Raw genomic sequence first — 26409 nt, forward strand, 5'->3', positions numbered from 1 at the left:
CGATTTTTAAACGGTTTTTTTCCAAGCGGTTATAGGAAGAGGACCGGACCGCTTGCGTTGCCGGTTCCCGATTGAACTGGTCTGACCGGCCAGTCCGGTCCGGTTTTCAGAACCTTGGTATTAATAGCTCAATAGTTCAGTGTACATTATAAAAAATTTAGTATTAAAATCAACAGAAAATTACAAAACTCAGATTTAACTACACAAAAATGATCCGAATAAGTTTGAAATCACCGTGGAAACACGCAAACCCCAGTGGAAAATCAGAAACACAATTACAAATCCTAATAAAATTTCTGCATACTAAAAACAAAGAACCTAACAGAAAATTAAAAAAGAATCTCTCTTCATGAAGACAGAGTTCAGAAAAAGAATCAAAATTATTCAAGGCTACTATGAATTACATATTAGAAAACTAAATTCAATCTGATGCCTACAATTTCTAGGATATTCGGAGAGCAATTGAAGTGTTTTCATATGGAGTGTATATAGCTCTTATTATGTGTCTCAAGATCATTGTGTTTTTTTTCCACATGCTTCTGTTTCAGTTGCTGCTAGAACCAAAAAATTAGCCACGTTTTAACTAATAAAGCTAAAAGAAGTATGCATTTATGTACAACAAAGGTACGTTCTTTTAATCTCCAAAGAAAAATTAATCAATTAGGAGCAAAGTCTATAACACTTTTAAGTTACAAATTTTATTAAAAGTTGTTTCAGGGTTCATGATCATTTAAAGATCTTATTTATAATGGTAAGAGGATATTATTCATCAAATTCTTCTCATTTTTTGAAGATAAATAAATTTTAACTGAATATATTCTCTGAGAAAGAAACACAATAATTCTTACCTTAACACGCTTAACACGAACCTCCTATTGTTGCACCCTCTTCACTTTATCCTCTTGTTTCTCCTTTCCTTATAACAGAAAATCGAAAAACAATCTCTCTTCATTAAGATGGAGTTTTAAAAAATAATTAAAATTATTCAAAACTACTATAAATGACATATTAGAAACCCAAATTCAATCTAATGCCTACAATTTCTAGGATACATGAGAAATCCTAAAATACATGAGAAATCCTAAATCAAGATAAACCCAACTAACCTCCGAGATCTAATCGAAGATCTTCACCGCCTACATCATTAGATCTGAGAATCAGAAGTAACAGAGAAATCGAACTTGTAAAACTAAATATCTTTCGGTCCCTCCAACAAATCTCTCCCCGAAATCGGTACTCATCTCTCTAAACCCTAACCTAATAGCACGGTAGAGCATTAGCAGAAACATGTGTCAAATAATAAAAAATTAAATCAAACAACACAAGAACAGAAATGAACAAAAGGAATAAACGAATGAATAAATCAAAATAGAATGCTTACCAGCCTGAGTGAAATTACACGACACCAATTCTGAAAGAATTTACCACTGTTTTAACACAACAGTTCTTCAAAATTAAATGCGCAAAAGAGCATCATTCATCAATTAGAAATATAAGAGATAAATAGCTCCAATGTGAATCAGATGGTGAAAAAATGGACAGAACAGCAACACTAATTAATTACTTAGATCACTACCCAAGAATAAATAACACTGAAAAGAGGATAGAAAAAAGCGCACAGGTGACTTTGAAACTCAATTTGGTTGTGACAAAAATAAAAGGACAAACAGAAATAACGAAAATAAAAAATAGTAAGGAAACAGGTAACGATTTCTCAAGATACAAAATGAGGACAACAGCAGTTGGTATTGAACCATATCAAATTTTATAGGTTTTCTCACTTTTTACAACAAAAGTATTTTATTCTTCCAAAGGCATCAAATTATATATTTTAAAAATCGAGAAATAGAAAGCACAAAATTAAGAAACATGGCATGAGTAATCGAAATATTAAAACATTATTTGATATCATCGGTGAAACTAAAATAAATATCTGGTTTTCTATTAAAGTTAAAAAAATTTTGACAGAGAAAAAAGAATATTTTTCGAGAAAAAATAAACAATTCATAACCAAAAAGCAGAAAAAAAAACTTCAATAAATGATGAGCATTTCTGCACTAAAAAATCAAGCAGATAAGAAAATAAAAAAAATGAGAGAAACGAACACGGAATATAACAAAGAATATTATTCTCAACTGTTGACCTCATTTACTATCTGAAAATGAGTGGATAAAAATACATCACTCGTAAAAAAATGCATCACTCATTTAATCAATTTCATTTGAACAGACATTTCCTAATCAGTTTCCTATATATCGGATGAGGATTTGCTGTTTTTGACATAAAAATTCTGCACAGTATAAGCAGTTAACTATCCATGTTTAAGCTATAGAGACTAATTGAAAATTTGTGCATAATAAAAGAACTTTATTAGAGCTTTTAAACTATAGAGATTTCCAAATTAATCAATGCTAAAATGCATATAGCACCATACTTGGATCCGTGGTGGAGATAGAAGCCACTCCATCGAAGTGATAGGAATCAGGAGTCTTTCCCTTCTTAGGTGCACCATTTGCATTGAAGAGTCCCCAATTCTTCTCAGACAATGGCCCCGACTTCATATCCTCGTTGTAGAGCTCATAAATGCAAGTACTAACAGCAATTCCAGGATACTTGGGAGTTCAGTTTGGTTCAGCACATGCTTTATTAGATTGCTATTGTAAGTATTTGCAGTGTCGATTGTTGTATCAGGCTCGTTGGATCCACCTTTCGAGGGCCATTCGGATTTAGTTACTACCACGGGAATATTAGTGTAATTTAGAAAAAGCATGGCAAAGTATGTTGCATCAACCATAGCATGGAATCACATTTTCATATAATGAAACATCAAAAGTCGCTTTCAATCTTGGTCATATTACTACAAATCAGCTATTAATAAAAAAAAAAACGTTTCATTCCAATCTGAATAAAACATGGTTAGAATTTTAAACATTATGAGCCAAACAATTTGAACATCTCAAACCATGGAGAAATCAAACACATACGAAATCCCGAATCAAACACAACCAAAAGAAAAAAGAAACCCTAAATAAAAAAGGTTGAAGATGCAGTACCAGACAAAGACAGATATCCAGACCATCCTTAGAGGAGAGGATCGCTGACTGAGATATCCACCTTCCATGTCTCACCAAGGTTGTTGAAGCCCGCACCAGTGATCTTTGTTGCTCAGCAAGAAGGATTGACAGGGCTATCGAGGAGAGCACGAAGGAGAAGATAGTATTTAGGGTTTCTAATCGACATAGAGAGATGATGGGCGGGTTGAAGTGAATGAGACTAACTTCACTTTTTTGCTCAGAACCCATACATTTGTTTTCTTTTTATTTTTGGCGAGCTTCAGGCCCATTACCTGTCTCCATCAACACGCAATCTGGCAGCCTGAGATATCCACCCAAAGTTGGGCCCAAGAAACTCAAATACACACATATGATAGTATAATACCAGAAATTTCAGATTGAAACAACTAAAGTAACATTATAGCCTCTGTTAATTCAGAATTGAAATTCACTGCAAAGTTATTTCCAATTTCTTTACACGAAATGCTATTATTATAAACAAAGTAGCTAAATTTTCCTTTAAAAAAAATATCACCTTCATGGACTAAGTTTTGAATTCCAAAATATTCTTCATCTTCTTGTTTAGTGACTAAGGCAAACCAAAGATAAGAAAGGAAGGAGTTTCAGAAGGCGTATAAAAGAAGAATTTACACCAGCAGCATCTATCCCAAGATCCTTCTGAAAAACAAAGCAAGGTTTGAACCATCTAAGTGAAATGTTCCTGTCTCTTTGAATTCTAACCGTATCTCTTAAACAATGGCACACAAAGCATCCATAGCCCAGGCAGATTCCTAATTTCAAAAGCTCCTTATCAATGCACCGAAACACATATCAATAAATTAATTCAATGAGATAAGTATTAGAATAAATAAATGAAGCAAATAGGTAAGGAAGGGTTACTTCGCGACTTTTCCAAGGCGGGTGTAGGCTTTGAGCACATTGATAAATCAAGAGCTCATGTGCTTATATCGGTAACTTTTAAAAGAAAATAAATAAACAAAAAAAGTAAAGCAAAGTATGATGTACAAATTTTAAAAAATCAATAGAACATTCATAATTCACAATATCAGATTACTACGAAAAAAGAAATTACACAAAGATAATAAGGCCTTTAACCCTATATAAAAGAGACAGTTTTCTAATAATAGTGTTTATTTAACTTATTTTGTGCACTGTAATAAACTTTCTTATTCCCAAATTGATTCCGGAACTTATAGTTATATACTTTAAATACTAAAACTAATTTTAGACATTATACTTCTATTATTGCTGTAGTTTTTTCCAACAACAAATTGAAAAAAATAAAGGAAGACCCAATAGAGCAAGGGTCCAATGAATGAATACATCATTAGAAAACTTAAATCAATCTAATGCCTACTAACCTGTCGAACCTATTGGATCACCTCACAATTGCCATCATGAAAGCGAAAAGACAGCTCTGTGACCACAAATCCAGCTTTTCAATTTGACCCATATTCCAATCAGCAATCACTCCCATAAATCATCCCTCTCCCTAAACTCTACCCTAAATCAAGTGTGTATGAGTATTAATAGCTCAATAGTTCAGTGTACATTATAGAAAATTTAGTATTAAAACCAACAAAAAATTACAAAACTCAGATTTAAAACACGCAAACCCCAGTGGGAAATCAAGAACACAATTGCAAACCCTAATAAAATCACTGCATACTGAAAACGAAGAACCTAACAGAAAATCGAAAAAGAATCTCTCTTCATGAAGACAGAGTTCAGAAGAAGAATCAAAATTATTCAAAGCTACTATGAATTACATATTAGAAAACCAAATTCAATCTGATGCCTACAATTTCTAGGATATTCGGAGAGCAATTGAAGTGTTTTTATATGGATTGTATATAGCTCTTATTATGTGTCTCACTTTTATTGTGTTTTTTTTCCACATGCTTCTGTTTCAGTTGCTGCTAGAACCAAAAAATTAGCCACATTTTAACTAACAAAGCTAAAAGAATTATGCATCTATGTACAACAAAGGTATGTTTCTTTAGTCTCCAAAGAAAAATTAATCAATTAGGAGCAGAGTCTATAACACTTTTAAGTTACAAATTTTATTAAAAGCTGTTTCAGGGTTCATGATCATCCAAAGATCTTATTTATAATGGTAAGAGAATATTATTCATCAAATTCTTCTCATCTTCTGAAGATAAATAAATTTTAACTGAATATATTCTCTGAGAATGAAACACAATGATTCTTACCTTAGCACACTTAACACGTTCCTCCTGTTGTTGCACCCTCTTCACTTTATCCTCTTGTTTCTCCTTTCCATCTAACAGAAAATCGAAAAACAATCTCTCTTCATGAAGATGGAGTTCAAAAAATTAATTAAAATTATTCAAAACTGCTATGAATTACATATTAAAAACCCAAATTCAATCTAATGCCTATAATTTATAGGATACATAAGAAATCCTAAGGCTAAGATACATGAGAAATCCTAAATCAAGATAAACCCAACTAACCTCTGAGATCTAATCGAAGATCTTCACGGCCGACATCATCAGATATTCAGATCTGAGGATCAGAAGTAAGAGAGAAATCAAACTTATAAAGCTAAATATCTTTCGGTTACTCCGACAAATTTCTCCCAGAAATTGGTACTCATCTCTCTAAACCTTAACCTAATAGCACAGTAGAGCAATGGCAGAAACAGGTGTCAAATGATAACATTTATTCTCATTTCATTTACCAACAGATCAGAGTATACATAATAGTAATTAACATTTATTTGAAACAATATCAACAAATTCCTAAAAAATACGATGGCTAAACATCCGATATCTAACCTGTTCTAGTGAGCGAACATTTGCACTTAAAGGACCTCTGCTGTGTTCGGCCCACTTTCCAGCCCTTCATCCAAGGTCTCCCATTTCAGACGTGAACTGGCCATAATGGTTTCTTCCGTGGCCTCCACAATGCCTCCGGAAACTGGTAGAATGCAAAAAATGATCGACAGACAGAAAATCGAGTTTGAGAGTGAGAGCGACATTGTGAGAGAGAAATTGAGAAAATGAGAGAGAAAGAGATTGTCACACTGAGAAGAGGGAAGGATCGAGGTCACAGCACAGAGAGAAATGATCCAGGTCAGAAGGAGAGAATAGCCAATCGAGGAGAGAACAACGGGAATTAGGGGATTAGAGTTTTCGAGAGAGATAGAGAGGAGAGGGACAACGTCAAACGAAAGATAGAGAATGGAGAAAGAAGATGAAGGCGAGAACGAAACGCTTTTGAGTTACTCCGTTTTCAATTTTTTATTACAAATTAGTGTGAGAGTGACACGTGGCTTCAGGAGCCACGATCATTGTACAAGTAATAGGTTAGAATACATTAGAATCAATGAGTATTGATTAAAGAGAAAAAAAATAGATTTGTTAGGTAAACTTTGGTTCATTAGGAGTTTTCTCTCTTTCACTTGAAGTAAAGAGAATTGTAGTTTTTACTTGAAGTAAAGAAAACTTTGGTTAAATTAGGAGCTGACAATTTCAAGGTTGCCAAAAATGAAGAGCTCCTCGTTGCTTGCCACAATTTTCACCGGAAATAATAGACAATGAAATTTGGAATTAGTATCCTTTTTGGAAGATTTTTCTCCGTTAGAGTGGCATTGCCTCTCATCGAAGATGAAAAGATTTCTGCATTGTTCTTAGGTGTTTCAATTGGAATGCTCATTGGCTTCTGCTTGCGCCCCCATTATCGAGGCTATAAGGCGCATATTCAACTTTTTTTTTGTCTATCATTTAGTCACCTCGGTCTATCAGTTACATTGACAATAAATTTAGGATTGGGGGTTGTTCAATCTATCTTACTAAAAAAGATTATTGTATTTAAATTGGTGTTGAATTACAAATTTTTGAATAAAAAAAAAAACAACTAACCTTAAAGATCAAGGAGCCAATATTGAAAAAGCACACCCAAAGACCCAATATTTGACTATCACGGGCTCCATTTTCTATTGGAAAGAAAACAACTCCGTACAAAAAAGACCCAATCGAAATAATAAAGATGTAATATCTTATAATAAATATTCAGATATGTTAAATAATTGTAATCAATGCTAATTGATTCTAATATATTCTAACATCCCCCTCAAACTCAAGTGACAACTTGAGTTTAAAACTTATTTAAAACAACGAAATAAAGAGAGAAAAAAACTGTATAAACTGAGAAGGAAGCGCAGACAGAATTACTGGAAGGAGCGTAGACGGAACTGCCACAAAAAAGTGCAGCCACAAGGAAACGCAGACAAAACTGCCATAAGTAAGCACAGACGTAACTGTCACAAGGAGAAACGCTGACAAAACTGCCACGAGGGAACGCAGATAGAACTGCCACGAGAAAACGCAGACTGAACTGACGAAAGAGAGCGAAGATTATATGATTTCTCCATGAGAATAGGTAAGCAGCCGGATGACAATGGTGTTTGACCATTCGACTCGGAAAGACACAAGACGGAAAGAATAGGCTAGTCGGTGAGGTGAAAAAACATCAAAGAAGGGACAAATGACAAGAAAAATAGAATAGAGGAAAAGTGTGAAAAATACGGTGATTTCACCAAAAGAAAAACAACATATCCTCTTCAAGGAAGATACCATATCTCTGATATCATGTTAGAAAGGTAAGAGAGAACGATAGAAAAATGGTTTGAGTGTATTCAAGTTGTCTCGAATGATACAATATAAAAGAATAGAGGAATGCTAGGGGGCCAGCAACTTTTGTAATTTGTAGCCATCAAATAGCCATCAATGATGGTTTTAATGGTATGAGATTTGTGTGAGATTTCATCCAATAGCTCACTTTTCTTTGCTGGTTATATGCTGGCCAAAATTTAACAAAGTTGCTGGCCCCCTAGACTTTTCCAAAAGAATATTTATAGATGCTAAGAGAATCAAAATAATAAAAACGTAATATCGTATAATAAATATTCAGATATGCTAAATCATTCTAATCAATGCTAATTGATCCTAATATATTATAATATACATTAATATTATATATAGTAATAATTTTTAAAATAAAACTAATGTATTTAACACATTAAATATATAAATAACTTATCTTAAAATATTTTTAGTCAAATAGTTCTATTTTAATAATCTTAAATATGTTTTTAGAACACATATTAACAAAATCTTTCAAAAATGTCAAAATGCAAACAATGAAGTCTATCTTCGTGACATAATCAATTAATAGTAAAATATAGGATCATATTATACAAAATATTCACATACAAAAATTCATTTCTGGTATAAATATTCACTACAACAGAAGCAGAAAATAGTGACAGATTATTAGTGTCTGTTTTGATAGCCGCCACAATTTGCCAATTTAACGGCGATTTTGAGAAGAGCAGTTGTATGATTTGATTTGCAGCAATTTTTACAAACCCGCTGCTAACCTGACTCTTTTAATCCATCAAGGGTTCGGCTTCAACTTGCCCTCTTTCTGTTTCATTCTATTTTTCACTTTTCTGTATCTACTCATTCCTCGACTTCTCTCGCCATCGTCCCTGGTCATTATCTACTTCGACCTTCGTCCCGAAATTTTATCGGCGCTGCTTCTGCCGATGTCGAGCTCCTCTGTTTCGTCTCTTCCTCCGGATCTGCTCACCATCTCATTCTACGTGTGCATTGTTCGAATCTGCTGTAGATGCATGAGCGTCCTGCTTCTGTCGCCTCCAGTTTATGTCGCCGCCAGCCTTTCACCGTCACCATCCATCACTGGTTCTACTCTTTCTTCCTTTCTTTGTTTGTTTGGGTATTCGTTTTCTTATTTTGTCTTCTTTTTTCTCCTAGGTCATTGATTTCATTTTTTTTTTACATTGCTGGAGCAGCAAAACGAGGTGAATTCTTGAAATTTGTCTAATTATACTAGCTAATTGTGTTTGTTACAAGTCCAATTTTTATTTTAGCTAATTGATTTTTGTCTAATTTTACTATGAAATCCATTGCTCCATGAGCCTCCCAAATCTTGTTAACCCTAACCCTTACTCCATGAGCTTCGATTGTCGCTGCTTCTACTGGCCTTGACCCCGAAGCAGTGCTCCCTTGCAAATTTCTTCCGCCAAATCTGCTCTATCTGTGGTTTGAATTTGCTGCAACTGTACGAGTTTCTTGCCACAGTCGCTTTCGGTCTCCGTTGCCACCACCACCATCTCAGGTTCTTCTCCTTCTTTGTTTTTTTTCTTTACTTGGGTTTTGTTTTCTTCTTCACCTTTTTATATGAGATTTTGAGTGCTAAAGACTTCTTTTTTTTTAATCTCTATTAAACATGCAGCATTTTTGTACTTATTTTGATTGCGTAAGCATTAGAAAAAAAGTGAGATTTTTTTAATTTTCATTTGTTTTTTTTTCACTTGTTTTCTTCTCAAATCTGCTGAAAATGGTATTGATGATAGTGAAGATGAATATTTTGATGATGATAACTATGCTGATTAAATCATTTGATTGAGTGTAAGGGATATAGTAATATACTCTTATTGTATATGATGAAAGAGGTGATTTAGAAATATGATTATTCAAAAATATTTGATGGTGCTTGTTCGCATTTGGACCTTGGTTTTGTGCTATTTGGAAAGTGTTAAAAGCTATAATTGGAAGAAAAAAGAGTAGTTCTCCTGCTATCTATAATGGCTCATTATTTTTTATATTGCTGCTGCTCCTGCTCTGTGTGTGTGTGTGTGTTTGTGTGTGTGTGTGTGTGTGTGTGTGTGTATGTGAGTTGCTTCGTTTGAGTCCTCATGGAAATAATGATATAGTTTTATTTGGTTTTCATTTGCTTTTCCAGCTACAAAGGTATAATCATTGATCATTAATCATTAATTATTTACACTAGAGACTATATGAAAACAAAATTGTATTGGATTATTTTGTATTAACTTCTTATGATGGAAACCCGTTTTCAGCTAAAAGTATACAATAATATCTATTAGTAAAAGAAAAATATTATGTGTATATGGGATGTGCAAGATATGTTGTGCGTAGTACATCATGAAGACTCACATCATTTACCATTGAATGGGGTGTGCATCTAGACCAAATAGGATTCTCTAGCGGTGGATGATGTATGAATTGTTATGGTCCTATAAGGTTGTCTTAACATTATCTGGAAGATGAGAGGAAAAGATTGATGATTTGTTGAGAAAATTGTTTATGTTCAAGTAAATGACCATTGAATTTGGTTTAAATTTCTGGCCTGCTTATAGAAATTGATCAGTGCCTCATTGAAGCAGCAAAAGAAACTACAGAATATTTCCCTTCACATGCTCCCTCTCAATTGCCCGATAGGGTGACAGTTTCAGATTCAAATACTAGTAGATGGTAATTACACTTTTTTTTTAACCTTGCTGTTATGTGCAATAATTTATTGTGAATTTGGATATATTTATATAATATAAACATTCCTGTTGTGCTGAATTCTAGTCTTGTTCCTCAGTTTGCTACCTAAATTTTTTGTATAAGACCCTAGATTTGAGGCTTTGAATTTGAAGGTTAATGAGGAGCCTGCTCCATTACCTAAGGTAAATGAAATATGTTATTGGTGCAGCTGCAGACATTATTTTCTTCATTCCTCCCAACTTTTCCCTATTTAGTATTTAAAACAGCACAAGTGATTAACAATTTGATTAACAGACATAAGAAGTCATGAGGTTCTATAACTTAACTCGTGTCTGTTTTCATATAGCTTGTGCCTGTACCCCTTCTTCCCTCCCTATAGTATATGGTGTTTTACTTGCTAATTCTTCTGCTACTTTTTTAAACTTGTGGTAGATTTAAATAGTTTTTGTAACTTTCTTAGTCAATTTTATTGTTTGCTTTACTTATAGTACTTATTTATTTATTGCTTCTTTGCCTTTGCATATCAAGAAGACTATTATAGTGAGTGTAATTGGGCTGCCTAATGTTGGCAAGAGTAGTCTTATTAATAGCTTGAAAAGAGCTCATGTTGTTAATGTTGGTGCTACTCCTGGATTAACAAGATCAATGCAAGAGGTTCAATTGGACAAAAACATTAAGTTGCTAGACTGTCCTGGTGTTGTCATGCTTAAATCACTAGAAAATGATGCTTCTGTAGCTCTACTGAATTGCAAGAGAATTGAGAAGTTAGATGATCCAATTAGCCTAGGTATGCAAACAGCTTTTTCCTTTTTTTCAAGATTTCTCCAATTTGCTCAATTGATTGATAGAGACATAAGAGTTATAAACATCTGCTATCGATACTATTAATTAGACTTGAGAAATTTGGTGTGCTTGAGCCAAAGTTGAGAGGATGCTTGGTGTGTATTAAGACTTGTCTTAGTGAACTTATTTCTGTTCTTGAACCTATGTTGGTACTAAAAGGATTAGAATACTGTTTTTTTTTTTCTTTTTAAATTTATCTTTTACTTTAATCTCTCTGGCATAGTTTCGTCAAATAACCTGTTTTATAGACTCAGACCCAATCAAAGAAAATCCCAATATTTAGGGGGGTGTGTCTCTTTTAAAAATCACAGCAAAAATTTGCCGTACACATTTAATCATAGTAAATGTGCCAGGATGATAAGTTGGTTTGTTGTAGTAAAGTACCCATTTACTGATGGTATGCAAAGATCTTTTTGAAAATTGTGTGGATATATATATATATATTTCATGAATGTAGTAATGGTAAAATGGTTGTTGCTTTGTTTTGTGTGAGATGCGTCATGCCAAAAGCAGGCCTCACTTGAATATATAAAAAATAAATAAAAATTCTTCTAAAAATTTGGAAAATAAATGAAACTTAAACGTTTTGAAGATTTAAGGAGTGTTTTGTTTGAAAAATAAATTAAAGTAGAGATTTGAGAATTCATTCTTTGTTTCTCAGGATATAATCTCTGTATGCAGACTCATCGTTCATGTATTATCTCAGGAACAATGAATGCCCTGTTTGCCGAACACATTGTGCCAGTCGTCGTTCTTTGAGAGATGATCCGAAATATGATGTCCTTTATTGCTGTTTTATATCCAGATATTGAGAAGTATGAGGTGGAAAGTGAAGAATTCAGTAGTGCTATCTTTAGATTTTTGTAATCCGTTGAGTTCTGAAGATTATGTTTATATAGATGTTTTGTTGATGTGTTAAGTTAGCATTTTGTCTTTCTTTTGTTAATTATTACTATGTAGATAAAATTCACAACCTTTCTAGTGTATGTAGGTATTTCACCTATAAAAAGAGGGTTATTTCAAAGTGCTTTGACTTTCAGAAATTTTTTTTATAATCTTATATAGTAGATTGTGGCAGTTTCAAACTACCACAATTTTCTTTAAACCAGCATGCAGGATAGCAACGTTAAAAACTGCCACAATTTTTTGAAAAAACCTATTTACTAAATAGTGGCGGTTCTGCGACCGTCACAAAATCAGTTATCTGATTTGCAACAGTTTTCTCGTAGTTTTTCAGAACCGCCGCAAAATCAAATCTCCATCCTTTAATAGACAACGCTTGTGGAATCATTGGAATTTCATTTTGCGGCAGTATAAAACTGCTGCAAATCTCTAAAATAACTGTCGCTATTCGATGTGTCTCTTGTAGTGATTGTCTTGAAGCTCTTGTTTCTTTTCTCAAAAATTCCCCTCCTAAAAGTGAGATAAGCCTCAAAGTAGTCCCTGAAGTTGCACTCGAGCCTCAAAGTGATTCTTGAAATTAATAATTCCTCAAATTCGTCCCCGAAATTGCACTCCGGGACTCATAGTAGTCCCTGAGACATTTTCCGTTCATCAGAACCTTAAAACGACGTCGTTTTAAACAAAAAAAAAAAAGGTGTAACATAGACCCCCAATTCCAACCAAAAAAAAAAAGAAAAAAGAAAAAAAAAAGTGTAGCGTAGAACCATCCCTCCCCTCCCAATTCCCAATCTGTTCCATCTCCATCCCCAACCTTCCCCTTCCTCTTCCCCTTCCCATTTTCCTTCCCCATCCCCATTCCCATCCCCTTCTCCTTCCCCTTCCTCTTCTCTTCCCCATTCCCATCCCCATCCCCAACCTTCCCCTTCCTCTTCCCCTTCCCGTTCTCCTTCTCCATCCCATTCCTATCCCCTTCTCCTTCCCCTTCCTCTTCTGATTAAACGGGTCATGCAACTAACTTCATTCCAAAGCATCCAACTTCTTTGTCTCAAACCGAAAATCTCTTTTAAAATTTTTTACTATTAATGACCACCACTGCAAACTAAAAAGAAATGACAAATTTAATAACAAAATCCTTGAAATCAATTAAATCATGAACACTATTCTTTCCACTCTCATCATCGCTTTCACATTCTGTCCGCCGCTCAACCTCCGTCGTGCAGTACCAACAACCACCCGCCTCTGACTCCTCGTCTTTTTCCACCTTCATCTTCTCATCTAGCAGCGACAACAACAACAACCAGAGCATATATGTGAAAGGGGAAGGGGAAGGTTGGGGGAAGTAGAAGGAGAAGAAGAAGAAGAAGAAGAAGAAGAAGAAAAAGAAGAGGTTGGGTATAGGGATGGGGAAGGGGAAGGGGAAAGGGAAGGAAAAGGGGTTGGGGATGGAGATGGGAATGGGGATGGGGAAAGGAACAGATTGGGAATGGAGTTGGGGGAGGGGGGTTGGTTCTACGCTAGGCTTCTTTTTTTTTTTTTGCTTTTTTCTTTTTTTTGGTTCGAATTAGGGGTCTACGCTGCACCCTTTTTTATTTTTTTTTTGTTCAAAATAACGTCGTTTTAAGGTTTTGATGAACGGAAAATTCCTCAGGGACTACTATAAGTCTCGAAGTACAATTTAGGGGACGAATTTAAAGAATTATTAATTTTAGAAATCACTTTGAGGCTCAAATACAACTTCAAAAACTACTTTGAGACTTATCTTCCTAAAAGTTGGAGACCTCATATATTTAAAGGTGAAAGTGATGAGATAGAAGCTGCGTGTGGCTCGTACAATTGGAACAATGATATGCGTATGGGCATATGCCACACCTTAGCTTGTCTCTTCCCAATGTAACCTTTCACACATTAAAAAAAAACCACTTCCATTAATGGAGCATGCAATAAATGAGTGTATAATAATGTTTGTATTTTGGTTAGCTATATTTTTTATATTAAAAATTTTTACTTTTTTTTTCAACATTTATTAATCACTTTTTATACGAAAACAAAAAAGTATACGTATGAATTTAATTTTGATTTATAGATAATATAAAAAATTTGTCTAATTATATTTATTTTTTTAAATAATTATTTATATAATTAATATAAAAAATAATTATTTTTATTTATATAATATTACGTAATTAAAAAAATATATATAATGCATTAAATTTTATATTATATAATTTCTCGTTAACGACAAACTCTTCCTGTCCCTGTCTGATGTCTACTAGTTAGTGCATATATATACTTGCATGATAATTTCATGTAACATTATTATCAGCCAACTAATTTGTATATATTTAGTACTACTTGTGGTTGTGTGGACTCTGTTTTTTTCCATTATAAGATTTTTATTTAGTTATTTATTTTTGTAGGGACATGTATGTTCAAAAGATGGCAGGGACATAAAGCAACCTACTATATTTTCAACGGCACAGATTAGTTATTAATTTATTGGATTAAAAAATATCATAAATAATAAAAAAAAAATCTTTAACAGAAGGACGAAGGTATTTGTATACTACTATACTAGGCAATTATAAAGTACGTTCCAAACATGTATTCAGAACGAAACATACCCATATTTTTCTAAGATTTTAATAGGCAATTCTCTTTTTATTTTTTATTTTTCTTAACGCAATAATGGTAATATTACATGAAAATATATATTTATTTATTTTAATTTCTCAATAATTATGATCTATTTTGAATAGTTAACTAAAACAATGTATAAAATATTTTAAATAATTCGTTGAAAAATCAATTGGGCTATAGAAATTGAAGTTACATATGCACTGGTTTTGGAGAGATAATATCATAATAAGATTCTTCTAATACCACGGCGAGATCCACGATTTTATAACATTTAGACTATTAAATAGTTTTAATAATAAAATATATTTTTTTAAGTTTTTAATAATTGTAAAATAAATTTTATTTAATTTTAATTTTAAATTAAATTTGTATATATTATTTAATTATAAAATTTATTTTTTATTTTATAAATTATTATTTTATTATTTATTTATTATGTTTATGTTGAAACAAAAATATCAGTAAAATAAATTTTTTTATTATTCGTGACTTTCATAAATATTTTGGCAATATCTTTTGATCCGTTACATTCGTAAAAGCCAAACAAATAGTGTTTGTTAGTAATTCAATCGATTAGAGGTACAACCAAGAGTGAATTTTGCACGACAATATGAATTTTTTCAAAATTCAATCGATTGAAAGTGACAATCGATTGATTGAATAGCACAGAAGTCTCAATCATAATGGCTTAATATATAGCGCAGTGCAAAATTCAATCGATTGTGTAATACAAAAGTTCGATTGAATTTTGAACAAACTCATATTTGCCATGCAAAATTCACTCTATTAATTATATTTTTAATCAATTGAATTACCAACAAATACAATTTTTCTAACTTTTAGGGATGTAACGGATCAACAGAAAAAAACTCATTAATTCGCATTACCAAAATATTTATGGAAGTCACGAATAATAGAAGATCTATTTTCTTATTTTTATTTCTAATTTTTAATAAACATGATAGATGAATAATAAAATAATAATTTATAAAATAAAAGATAAATTTTATAATTAAATAATATATAAAAAATTAATTTATAATTAAAATTAAATAAAAATTATTTAATAATTGTTAAAAAGTTTAAAATATATTTTATTAACGAGACCATTTAATAATACAAATTGGGACACTCAAATCTTTTGCTTACTAATGCCAATAGTCTAATACTACCGGTTTTTTAGTTTACACAAGAGTTGGAATTTATAACAGTCGAACCACTTGGTTCCAGAAGAGTACTTGGTGCAAAAACTAAAATGAATGTCTTAGTTTAATTAAGTACTAGTAAATTAGTAATTAACAACAAAAATATACAATAATATATACTCACGTTGAGTTTGTAATAACTAATAAGAGAAAGAACTGATCAAGTGTGAATCTGCTATTTATTGGAGGATATGCATCTCAAATTATCATTCTGATCACTAACAACTTACACGTGCAATTTTGTGTTATGTTGCTCCTTGATATTTTTAGTCATAGCCAACACTCACAGCTAGATTTTTCTGACTTTAGCTTACCTACCTAGTTGCCTAATTTTATTCCGATAAAAATATAAATAAATAAATATGAAATTAATCATCCTTAAATCGAGGGAGAGAGAGAAGTGAACATGATAAATTGAATTGAGACGAAGAAATTCCTGTTCCTTCGGCCTCAAGTGCGAGATTTCGAGAATTCTCGTTACGAAGGGGAAGGTTCCGGAGGTGGCTTTTGCTTCCGTCTCCCTCGGTAGTTTAGTTGCGCGTCTTTTATTTTTTCAAAAATCACAGACACCGCCACCAAAAGCTTGAAACTTCAACACAAGGTAAATTCTTGTTCATTTCTTCACATTCTTATTTATTTTGATTTATTAGGCATGGTGGTTTTAGGAGAAAAACAATAAATGATTAGAACATGAGATTTCTGGATGCATAATTTGATTCTTTTTGGGATTGGAATGGTAAAATCGAATTTTCATGCCGATAAATTTGTTATTTTCTCCCAAAAGAAGAACAGAGCATTGTAATATTGTACTATTGTATGATAAACTGTTATGGAATTAATAGTTTTGTAATTTACACAACTTTATTAAGAACAGGGTGAACTTTATCTCAACTAATGCGAAATTTTACCTTATTCATATAATAAAAAAGGTTTATATTTAAATTGGAATTGTATACATAATTAACTTTTTATCGTGCCAGTTTATATAATCAGTATTCCACTCAGAACATGCATTTGATGTGTTTGATTTTATGTTTGTTTGTGTTCGTAGATTGGCAGATAAACGGATGTCTAGGGTGGACCACAATTGTTGTAATTCTCTCCAAGATGACAACAAATTCACTCCAGCACCGCCACTGCCGCCACCACCACCACCTCCTCTGCCCCGTTCAACGGCAACTAGTTGTTGTCCTTGCAGGCGCCTTGTGGCGAATTATAATTCAGCGTTGAGAGAGCGCAGCTATGTATCTCCAGCAACAATAGAATTGTGGGATCGTCTTTTTGATTCAGAATTTAAAGCAGATGTTAGGATTAATACTGGTAACGGCGGCATTGTTTACGCTCATTATAACATAGTTGTAAGTGCATGGACTCCACTTCATTTTGTATAATAGTAGTATGATTCTAGATATAAATTTTGTTTATTTGATGTGCATGTGTGTTGCTGGTTGGATAATGAAAATCAATTGATCAAACATGAATGCTATGAAATCCTATAATTCCTCAATTTCTTATCTTATCAACGACTTTAGAGAACTGAAATCCTAATCCTTTAAGCTGTAAAAGCTAGCGTTACGTTTTGATTTGGTGGTCCCTGGAATGCTATGGTTTTATGATCTGCATGAACATGGAATACTGATATTCTGTGGTGGATATTATCAACTAAGTCAGTGGATCTTGAGACATCTAACTTCATAGTATATGTAACAGGCAGTGGCATCCCCCGTATTAAGAGACTTGCTGAAGCAAGGAAATTTTTGTCGGAGGTGGAGATCAATCACAATCACAGGGGTACCACATGATGCTGTTCGGGTTTTCTTTCGATATTTGTACACTTCGTGGTATGTTTAATCTCTCAATCATCCTTAAAATTGTCAGTGGTAGTGTTGAAATCTATAATATCATCTATTTGAAGCATGACCGGGTCATATTCTCTTGAATTTGTTTGCCTAAATTACACACAAATACACAATTACTTTTTTGTTCTGTTCAAGTCCATCCATTCATTTACACAAGACTTTAATCATTATCAACATTAATTTGACCCACGTTTGCATTCATTCTATTTTGTGTCAAAATATGAAGAAATATTTGTTTCATGTACTGAAATTTTATGTGCATTTCTCTTTGTCACAGTTATGAGAAGGAAGAGATGGAAGCATATGTACTACATTTGTTAGTGCTGTCACATGTATTCGTGGTCCCTCATTTGAAGCGGGAATGTGAGCAGAAACTAGAATCGAGTTTCCTCACGATAGACAATGTAATTGATGTATTTCAGATTTCATTACTGTGTGATGCTCCACGGCTTAGCCTCATCTGTCACCGTATGATACTTAGCAACTTCAAAGCAGTTTCAGAGTCTGAAGGATGGAAAGCGATGAAGGAGAGCCATCCAGTTTTAGAAAAGGAAGTTTTGGAGTCCATGATCGAGGAAGAAAATGTAAGGCTTCTATCTCATTTTACTATATAACTTAGACTCTGGGAGAGATAATATCCATGATGATGGTTCTTGAAACCTTTATGACCAAATTCTAGAGTTCGATCCTTGTTGATTATGGATGGTTTTCTATACTACACTTATCTTGTCTGATTGCCTTTTGATGAACTCATAATTCAGAATAAAAAGGAGAGGACCAGAAAGATCAATGAGAGGAAGATATACATGCAACTGTATGAGGCGATGGAAGCTCTTGTTCACATATGCAGAGATGGCTGCCGAACTATTGGCCCTTGTGATAAAGACTTCAAAGCAAATCAGCCATGTAAATATGCAGCATGTAAGGGGCTAGAATTGCTCGTGCGACATTTTGCTGCATGCAAACTTAGAGTCCCTGGAGGTTGTGGTCATTGCAAGAGGATGTGGCAACTATTAGAGCTGCATTCCCGAATATGTTCTGATCCCGATGGTTGTAGAGTTCCCTTGTGCAGGTAAATATTTCATCATTTAATTTCAACATATTAGTGGTATGAAATATTTTACATTTACTAAACTCTATATTGATGAGAGTAGAAGTCATAAAAATGACAATATATATTGATTGATTGTGTAGAGTCTTTTTACAATGATACTGCATTAGAATTAAATTTATCATGATATATTTTGTTTTAAGATTTTATTTAATGTAGTTCAATTTTGTAGCTGAACTTTTAAATTTGATCAAATTTATGTTATTGCAGGAACTTTAAGCAGCGGATATCGAAACAAAGCAAGAAAGAGGAAATCAGGTGGAAAATATTGGTTAAAAAGATCTTGAGAACAAGAGGTATTGGAATAGCACCATGCTTTCAGCAGCAATAACAATAGCTTTTGTGGTGGATATATAGGATCATAGATTGCAGCAGCAGTTTTAAAGCCAACAAATTATATACTTGTTGTATGTGTTAGCTATAAATAAATCCTCAAAAGGATTACTGTTGCTCCTCTGAACATCAGTAATAATAAATATTTTTCTTGTTATTGCTGCTGTAAAATTTTGTTTCTCCCTTATTATTTTAAGACCTAAGAATTTTGGAAATTGTAGCCAACAATTACAAGTTTTGAACCTTTAAACAACTGAAAATCATTCTAGAAAGACCAATATACGTGATGTGATTCAAACTACTCATTAGCCTTTGTTCAGTCGATCTTCTTATGCAGGGAACAATTTTGTATTTCATCTGTAAATGTTGAGGGTTTAAATCTACGACTTTTGTGTTAAAAAGTTGAGTTTAATACATCCTAGAATGATCCCGTAATGATCATGAAACTATGTTATAAGTGTGATATAGAATATGAAGTATTATGAATTTATACCATATTGTAGAAAAATATATACAGACAACACTTTGATATACTTTCCAAGCTGTTGCATACAAATAGATGGTGTAATCTAGTGTGGCGTGGTGGGGTAAGTCTTAAACACTACATACGAGTCACAGATATAGGAATTGCCGAGGATAAATAAACTGATATTCATTATTATTAATAATTGATTCAAAAAATACATATAAGAGGCCTCTTGGGTGAAATGAAAACATTCTACAATATGAGCAAGTGTGGAACTCATTAATCTAACGTAACCTATTTCGACTATAGCATACTGCTGCATAGTTGAAAGAAACAAAACAATGCATCCCCCTTTCCCTTTGCACTTCCCATTTGAAATTTTTCATCTAAGCTTTCAGGTGGCATTGAAACTCTGCCAACCCATCTTTATCCCAACTGTGTTGCTAAGGATTTTGATGTTCAAATCTAAGATATGGTTATACTTCTCGATTTACTAGTAAAATCCTTTTGCCATTGTAAAAATGGTTTTAAACTAAAATATTCCCAAAAACATTCATTTATGTTCCCTGTTACTTTCTTTTTGTATTCACAATACTAGAGGGATGAGCTTTCCTCGTCCGAGCTTGTATCCTGCTTTGCACTGTACCTGTTGAGAACAGGTAATGGTGCACTTGCGGCTATGCGGAATGATCTCGCGGAGCCGACAATTCTATCATGCATCCTTCCCACTTCCTTGCAGACCAAATCCAGAATATTTAGGAAGTCTCTTACAATCATAAAGATTCTGAAAGGGTGGGCTTCTTCTTTTGCTGCATCCCCATGGAAGTATTCTGTTACTTCTTTCACAAGGAACAAGGCCTTCTTCTCATCAGCCTTAATCCTCGTGATTTCTTCTTCAGCATATTTCAGAAATTGCTTTGTGGAGTTGAAGAAATTCCCCTGCGTATCTGGCTTCTCATATTTCAATACCAGTCGCACTTTATCAAGCCCTGTTTCGAGCTTCGAAACATAGCTGCTTAAGACATCTGAATCCATTCCTGCTGCTTTCTTAACATTACTAAGGTCTCTACTCAGCCCAGCCACAACTTGTAATCCTTGCTTCTTAAACTCGTCCTCATTAAATTTGGAATCCATTTGGTTCTGAACACTACCATTCGCGGATTCCCCGCCTCCATCTTCAGATCTAATAATCTCCTGGACCACAAAGTGAAGCAATGTGGTCTTTCCATCTGTTCCCTTTATATCTACAAGTTTTAAGAGTGTGTCAAGTTTGAAAGCTTTGGCATCGCCTCTATTGGTGCCGACATTCATTCTGTTTCCTGTTCTGAGAACAGCTTCAAGGAGTTTGAGGAATAACCGGCTGTTCCTTAATTCCTCACTTGCTGCCTGAAAAACATTAACAACTGATTATCAATTAGTTCCTCTGATACAGCCAAGAGATTAAAGATCACAAAGGGAAAGATCAAGCAAGTCAGACCTCCAGGGTTTGAAAAGACTTCCTGAGATAGTTGACTTCTGAATCAAAGTTAGCCCTATATAGCATAGCTTCAACCCTCTTAAAGGCAAAAGGGATATCAAGCACAGCTTTAAGAAACCTTTCCGCTGACCCAAGTTTTGAGAGGTCACCATTGTAGTTTTTGAGTTTTATCTCTTCCTCTTTAGTAGGAGCCATCTTTACTAGTGTTTCCAATAGCTCAGCACCCAAAGCTTCAGGATTCCCTGTTTCATCCAAATGTGGTGCCATGAATGTGATTGCAAAATAGAAATATAGGATATAGATAGTGACTGGTTCAAGATAAAAATGAACAACAATGTGACAGGGGAACATCCTATCTTCAGAAGTTCAGATAACATATGTTAAATACTCATCATAGTAGATTAACGTAGAAAAAGGAAACATCATCTTTGGATTAGAGGATTGAAGCAAGTATTGGCTGCTGATTTGGATTTTATCATTTGTGAAATCCATGGTTCTCACAAACCTAGGGTGCTTTTGCTTTTAGAGGAACCTTGACAGTTAAAATGCCCATAAAGATCTAGATGGGTAAGGGATTCTTACAGTGACAACTAACAATGGAAATATGGAGATTATTATATAATAAAAAGCCTTCACAAAAAGGAAAAAAAAAAGAGTTTAAAAGTGAAGTAAAAAATAATTTAAAACGTGAATTAAAAATCATTCTCAGCTGGTGGTGGAGGAAGAATCAGTGTGATTAGATATTATGGTGGATGTTTGGTCATTGTTTTATACTTCTAAAGGACGTTTTATGACTAAAGCAGTATCGCTAATGAGCTGGATTTTATCTTTGCCACTGTTTGTAATCGACAGTTCCGAACTACCTAACATAGAAATGGTCTTAAAATAACATATTGATGCACATGGCATGATGATGCCGTTTAGACGTTTCCTCATCTGATTTAAGATGCAATGATGATGACGTTTTATTGAAGTTCTCTATCTAAGCACCGAGTTTCTTTATATACGATGCGTTCCTCTTTAGCTAGTTGGCACAAAATGACACAGGTAAACTTTATTATATGACTCCTCTCCTTTGTCATCATATTTAAGACATTATATTTGTAGGTAATACCAAAAGCTTCACTTAGAAAATTCTGCACGTCTTTGCTAAGTATGCACATAGACCCATGAATAAAAAAATACTGTAGAGATCACTGATCGAGGTTCTAAAAAGTTGAGAGCTCAATCGCTATCATTGTCACTAAGTAAGAAAACACACTGCCTATTTTAACCAAATTGAGAAAACGTGACAATCTTGTCACCAGCAGTGCATTTGAAACGGGAAAGAATGGAAGGAAAAAGAAGGTACCATCTAAAAGAGCTTCGGAGACCTCATCCCTGGTGACATTTAGTGCCCTGAGTAGTATAGCTATGTTCTGAGACTTCTTGGGGTCAAGCACCCTGTTCTCATGATCAATGGAAGGCAGAACCGTTTTCTTAGGAGGTTCTTTAGGGGCAGAGTTAGTGGCATTACAGCCAAATAAAGACTCCATCATGTCCTCATTCAATCTAAAAATACAAAAACAAACATCACATCCATTATATACGGCATAAAAAACAGTATGAATTTAGTTTCAGAGTTGAACAGTCTACTCACTGGAAGGAACTGGATTTTAACTGGTCCCACACAGTAACACGATCTGAGGAAGCACGGACCTTATCCCAATGCAAAGCTTTTAACTTGGGTTTTACTCCATCCGTTTCATTGGCTTCATGCCTCTCGGAAGAGCTCACACTTTTCTCACCGTCTCCGTTTCCATTTCCATTTTGCTCTGAACTTTTACTCACCCTAACACCAGAAATAGAAGCCTCGCGATTCCCTTCAGTTGGAGAACGAGACTGTTGCTTTCTCGATACAGAAGATGAGGAAACACTTACTCCCGGAGACCCTGTTTTCCGCGGGGGTGGAGGAGGAGGAGGTGGTGGTGGTGGTGGTGGCCGATGATTAAGTGGGTTCCCAATCACGTGCGGGGGTGTGTTTGTGAGTGTTGACTGAAGATGCGTCAAATTCGGTGCTGGGGGAGGAGCTGAGAACTTTGGCTTTCTAGAATGTCCCAAAGCCACATGCTCTTCCTCATCCTTTACCGGTGGCGGCGGAGCCTTCTTCATAGGCGGTATGATGACGTGTCTTACATCCGGCGACGGACCAGACAATCGCGACTTTGGTGAAGTCCTCTTCGAGAACGGAACCGGAGTCGGCGTCGAAGAATTGGCTTCCTTCCTCACCGTGGGCGCCACGGCCGCGGGGTTACCGTTGGACAGATAACTCTGTCGCGAAACTGGCGTGTAGTACCCGTCGTCATCTCTAACCGACGAGTTCTGCGGCGAGTGAAACACCGTGTCGTGGCTCTCCTCGTCGGACGACGAAGACGGTGACACCGCCGGCGGGAAATTCCCGTCGGGAGGTTTACTGAGAGGCGGCAATGGCTGCAGCTCGGGGCTCGGACGGTACCGATCCGACCGCTTAACGGAATTTAGTTTGTGATACGGCGACCTGATTGGCTCACTCGCGTTGGTGCGCGTGGGCTCCACGGTCCCAATGTAGAGAAAGCTCGATGGCGGTGGCGCTCTCGAATCATCCAAGTTCCTCTGCGAGTTTCCACCGACGAGCTTCTGTGTCTCCGCATGGTGCTTGGCCCTGTGCTTGTACAAGAAGAACGCCAGCGCCGAGAGCATCCCAAGCGTCACAATTCCGACGGAGATGGCAATTGCCACCTTCTTTGTCCCCTTGGTCGGCTGCGTGGCCGTCGGGTTGGCGATGGTGGTGTTGGAAGGTGTTGATGGCGCTGATTGCGTCTGATCCGGTGGTGGTCCAGTCGGATACTCATGGAAGAATGGAATGTTGGTGTCCGGAGTGGGTGGAGTGTCCACCGGCGGTGGCAATTGAGCAGGCGAGGGTGGTGGCGCTGAAGCGGCGGGGAAAAGTGGTTGGTGGAGGATTCTTCGTGTAATGTGAGATTCATTGAGGGGTTTAGCGAGGGATAATATGGACAAAAGTGAGATTATGATAATTAAGAAGAGAGAGTGATGTGGTTTGAAATTGAATTTCATGCTGAATTCGCGTGGCTTTGGGTGGTTGTTAAGTTTTGTTTCCCCCAATTCATGTCTGGGTTTTGGTTTCCGCAAATTGCTCTCCTCACTTGGAGAGAGAGAGAGAGTGAGTAAGAGAGGAAACTTCTTTTAGCTGTCTAAGATCTAGATGCTCCAACAGCTTGCGTCAGCAGGAGCCGCACTTTTTAATAAATTATGTTATGGGATAGTCAAATGTACATTTTTTCTTGGCTGTAAGCGCTTCATTTACCGTGTAATAAATAAAGGGTATGTAGGGGGAGATAGACTATTTTCTCTATTTGTATTAGGGAGAATGAAACGTGGCAGTGTTGGGTGGAGTTGTGTGTTTCGTTTTCATGGAGAGAGATAGTTGCAGATACGTTAACGACCATGATGGTTGGGGAGTGGTAATATTAAAAAAATTAAGTACCTTCATGTTCATGTTGATAGCTTGCTTGCTTTCCTTGGTGCGTTTGTTAAGCAAGAAGGGCAAGGAACAGATTCCATATTTGATGCTCTTATGCTATATTCTCTCTGACGACTCTTTGTCTCTGTCCATTCCTTGGCCACTCTGCTCATATTCCAAGCTAAGTAATGTAATTGTTTGTATTTTTTAGAAGTAGAAATTAATATTGTGTTTAGTAAATTGAAAATTTATTGATTATATGTTTTATTTTAAACTTTTATGCGTTATACTTTTAATTTTTAGAAGATGAAAATTATTTTTATAAGTAGGTTGTGAAAATGTTTTCCAAAGTTATATTTATAAAGAGAAATGCTAGGCCAGTAAATTTTATGATTTGTAGTCATCAATTAGCTATTATTAGTATTTTTAATGGTGTATGATTACTCATTTTTCTTTTACTGATTAAGTGTTGACCAGATTTTAATAAAAGTGTTAGTTTCTAAATTTTTTCATTTATAAATTTTAATATAATTTTATATCTTAATAAATATATTAATTTATCCTTTTATATATATTATATTTATTTTATAATTTAATAATATTTTTACCAAATATATTTTTGTTACTTTTGCTTATTGGAAGCACTTTTTATTTTCGTTTACCAAAATACATAGTTGTAAGTTTTGAAAAATTGAAATATATAAACAATTTTCAAAATTATTGACCCTATTTATTACACATAGCACTCTAGCTAGGAGCAACTACTAATTTATCATTTAGAAATATGAAATCAATTAATTTTGAATTAAATAATTTATTTGGATTAGATAAAAATGAGAAATGACTTTATTTTCTAAATTCATGGAATTTCATCCTTTAAAATTCCAAATATATATACTTTGAGTAAAATGATTTGATATTTATTAGTTTAACAACGAGATTATAAGATTATTTTTTATAAATCCGACTGTACGTGAAAATAAAGTATGTATGTAATGAGCAACAATAGTGAATTAGAGATTTACAATGATAAAACTAATGTCACACACAATCAAAAGAAAAATAAAATAAATTAGTAAAATGGTATGCTTGTCCCATACTACCGACAGAGTGAAGGACGAGCTAGATTAGCTGTTAACTTTATGAATTCTCTAAGCTATTACTAATTAATTACTATCATCACTCAATGCTCATCATAATGCGTATTATTATTATTGTGTGGCTGACACCTCATCATAATTATAAGACATATCGTGGAGACGTAAAAGGGCATGTAGGGTCAATAGTGTAATTTCAGAAAAAAAGTCGATGCATGGGGTCACAACGTCTTCTTCTGATTGCTTTGTGCTTTGTTTCATGGGAACTCACTAAGCCAAGATTGGTTCACCGACGACCCTGATCCTATTCTATGCGGGGAACATGGCACACGCCCAAGGCTAATTTTGCTTTATCGCTTTTGTTTTTCCCCTTTTCCCCTTTTGTTTCTATTTGGACTCCTCCACTAAGCAAACAAGCCTCACACATTCTTATTAGCCCACAAATCCAATATACCATGATTAAAGTTATGCCTTTCTTCTAAACTATGCATTTTGCCACTTGTACCCCGCCCTCTGCATTCCAATAATTAAAACAAAACAAAAGCAATGCATTATTACG

The 26409-nt window shown here is 34.5% G+C and overlaps 2 protein-coding genes across 2 annotated transcripts; one reads left to right on the top strand and one right to left on the bottom strand.

Annotated features, from left to right (window-relative positions):
• The first annotated feature begins 16216 nt into the window (after positions 1-16216).
• Positions 16217-19609, top strand: BT4 (BTB and TAZ domain protein 4). Its single transcript, XM_016346151.3, has 6 exons — positions 16217-16609; positions 17060-17366; positions 17719-17849; positions 18145-18451; positions 18629-18939; positions 19189-19609. Exons 2-6 carry the CDS (start codon positions 17076-17078, stop codon positions 19307-19309), a joined length of 1161 nt encoding a protein of 386 aa, XP_016201637.1. The 5' UTR covers positions 16217-16609; positions 17060-17075; the 3' UTR covers positions 19310-19609.
• Positions 19610-19948: 339 nt separating this feature from the next.
• FH6 (formin homolog 6) lies at positions 19949-24864 on the bottom strand. The gene is made up of 4 exons (XM_088486062.1): positions 22894-24864; positions 22606-22805; positions 21255-21496; positions 19949-21163 (listed from the first exon to the last, which is right to left on the bottom strand). The coding sequence occupies exons 1-4, from the start codon at positions 24345-24347 to the stop codon at positions 20372-20374; spliced, it is 2688 nt and encodes an 895-aa protein (XP_088342188.1). The 5' UTR covers positions 24348-24864; the 3' UTR covers positions 19949-20371.
• Positions 24865-26409: the final 1545 nt, after the last annotated feature.

The sequence above is a fragment of the Arachis ipaensis genome, chromosome B5 (assembly GCF_059453495.1).
Source record: "Arachis ipaensis isolate K30076 ecotype BB chromosome B5, ASM5945349v1, whole genome shotgun sequence".
NCBI classification, from domain to species: Eukaryota; Viridiplantae; Streptophyta; class Magnoliopsida; order Fabales; family Fabaceae; genus Arachis; species Arachis ipaensis.

Excerpts from the sequence above, each read along its gene's own strand:
- BT4 (XM_016346151.3), top strand. The coding sequence starts at position 17,076 with ATGTCTAGGGTGGACCACAATTGTTGTAATTCTCTCCAAGATGACAAC. Across the intron at positions 18,452-18,628 it reads CCATGATCGAGGAAGAAAAT|AATAAAAAGGAGAGGACCAG; the intron begins GTAAGGCTTCTA and ends CTCATAATTCAG. Across the intron at positions 18,940-19,188 it reads TGTAGAGTTCCCTTGTGCAG|GAACTTTAAGCAGCGGATAT; the intron begins GTAAATATTTCA and ends ATGTTATTGCAG.
- FH6 (XM_088486062.1), bottom strand. The coding sequence starts at position 24,347 with ATGAAATTCAATTTCAAACCACATCACTCTCTCTTCTTAATTATCATA. Across the intron at positions 21,497-22,605 it reads CTCCGAAGCTCTTTTAGATG|GGAATCCTGAAGCTTTGGGT; the intron begins GTACCTTCTTTT and ends TGGATGAAACAG. Across the intron at positions 21,164-21,254 it reads AGTCTTTTCAAACCCTGGAG|GCAGCAAGTGAGGAATTAAG; the intron begins GTCTGACTTGCT and ends AATGTTTTTCAG.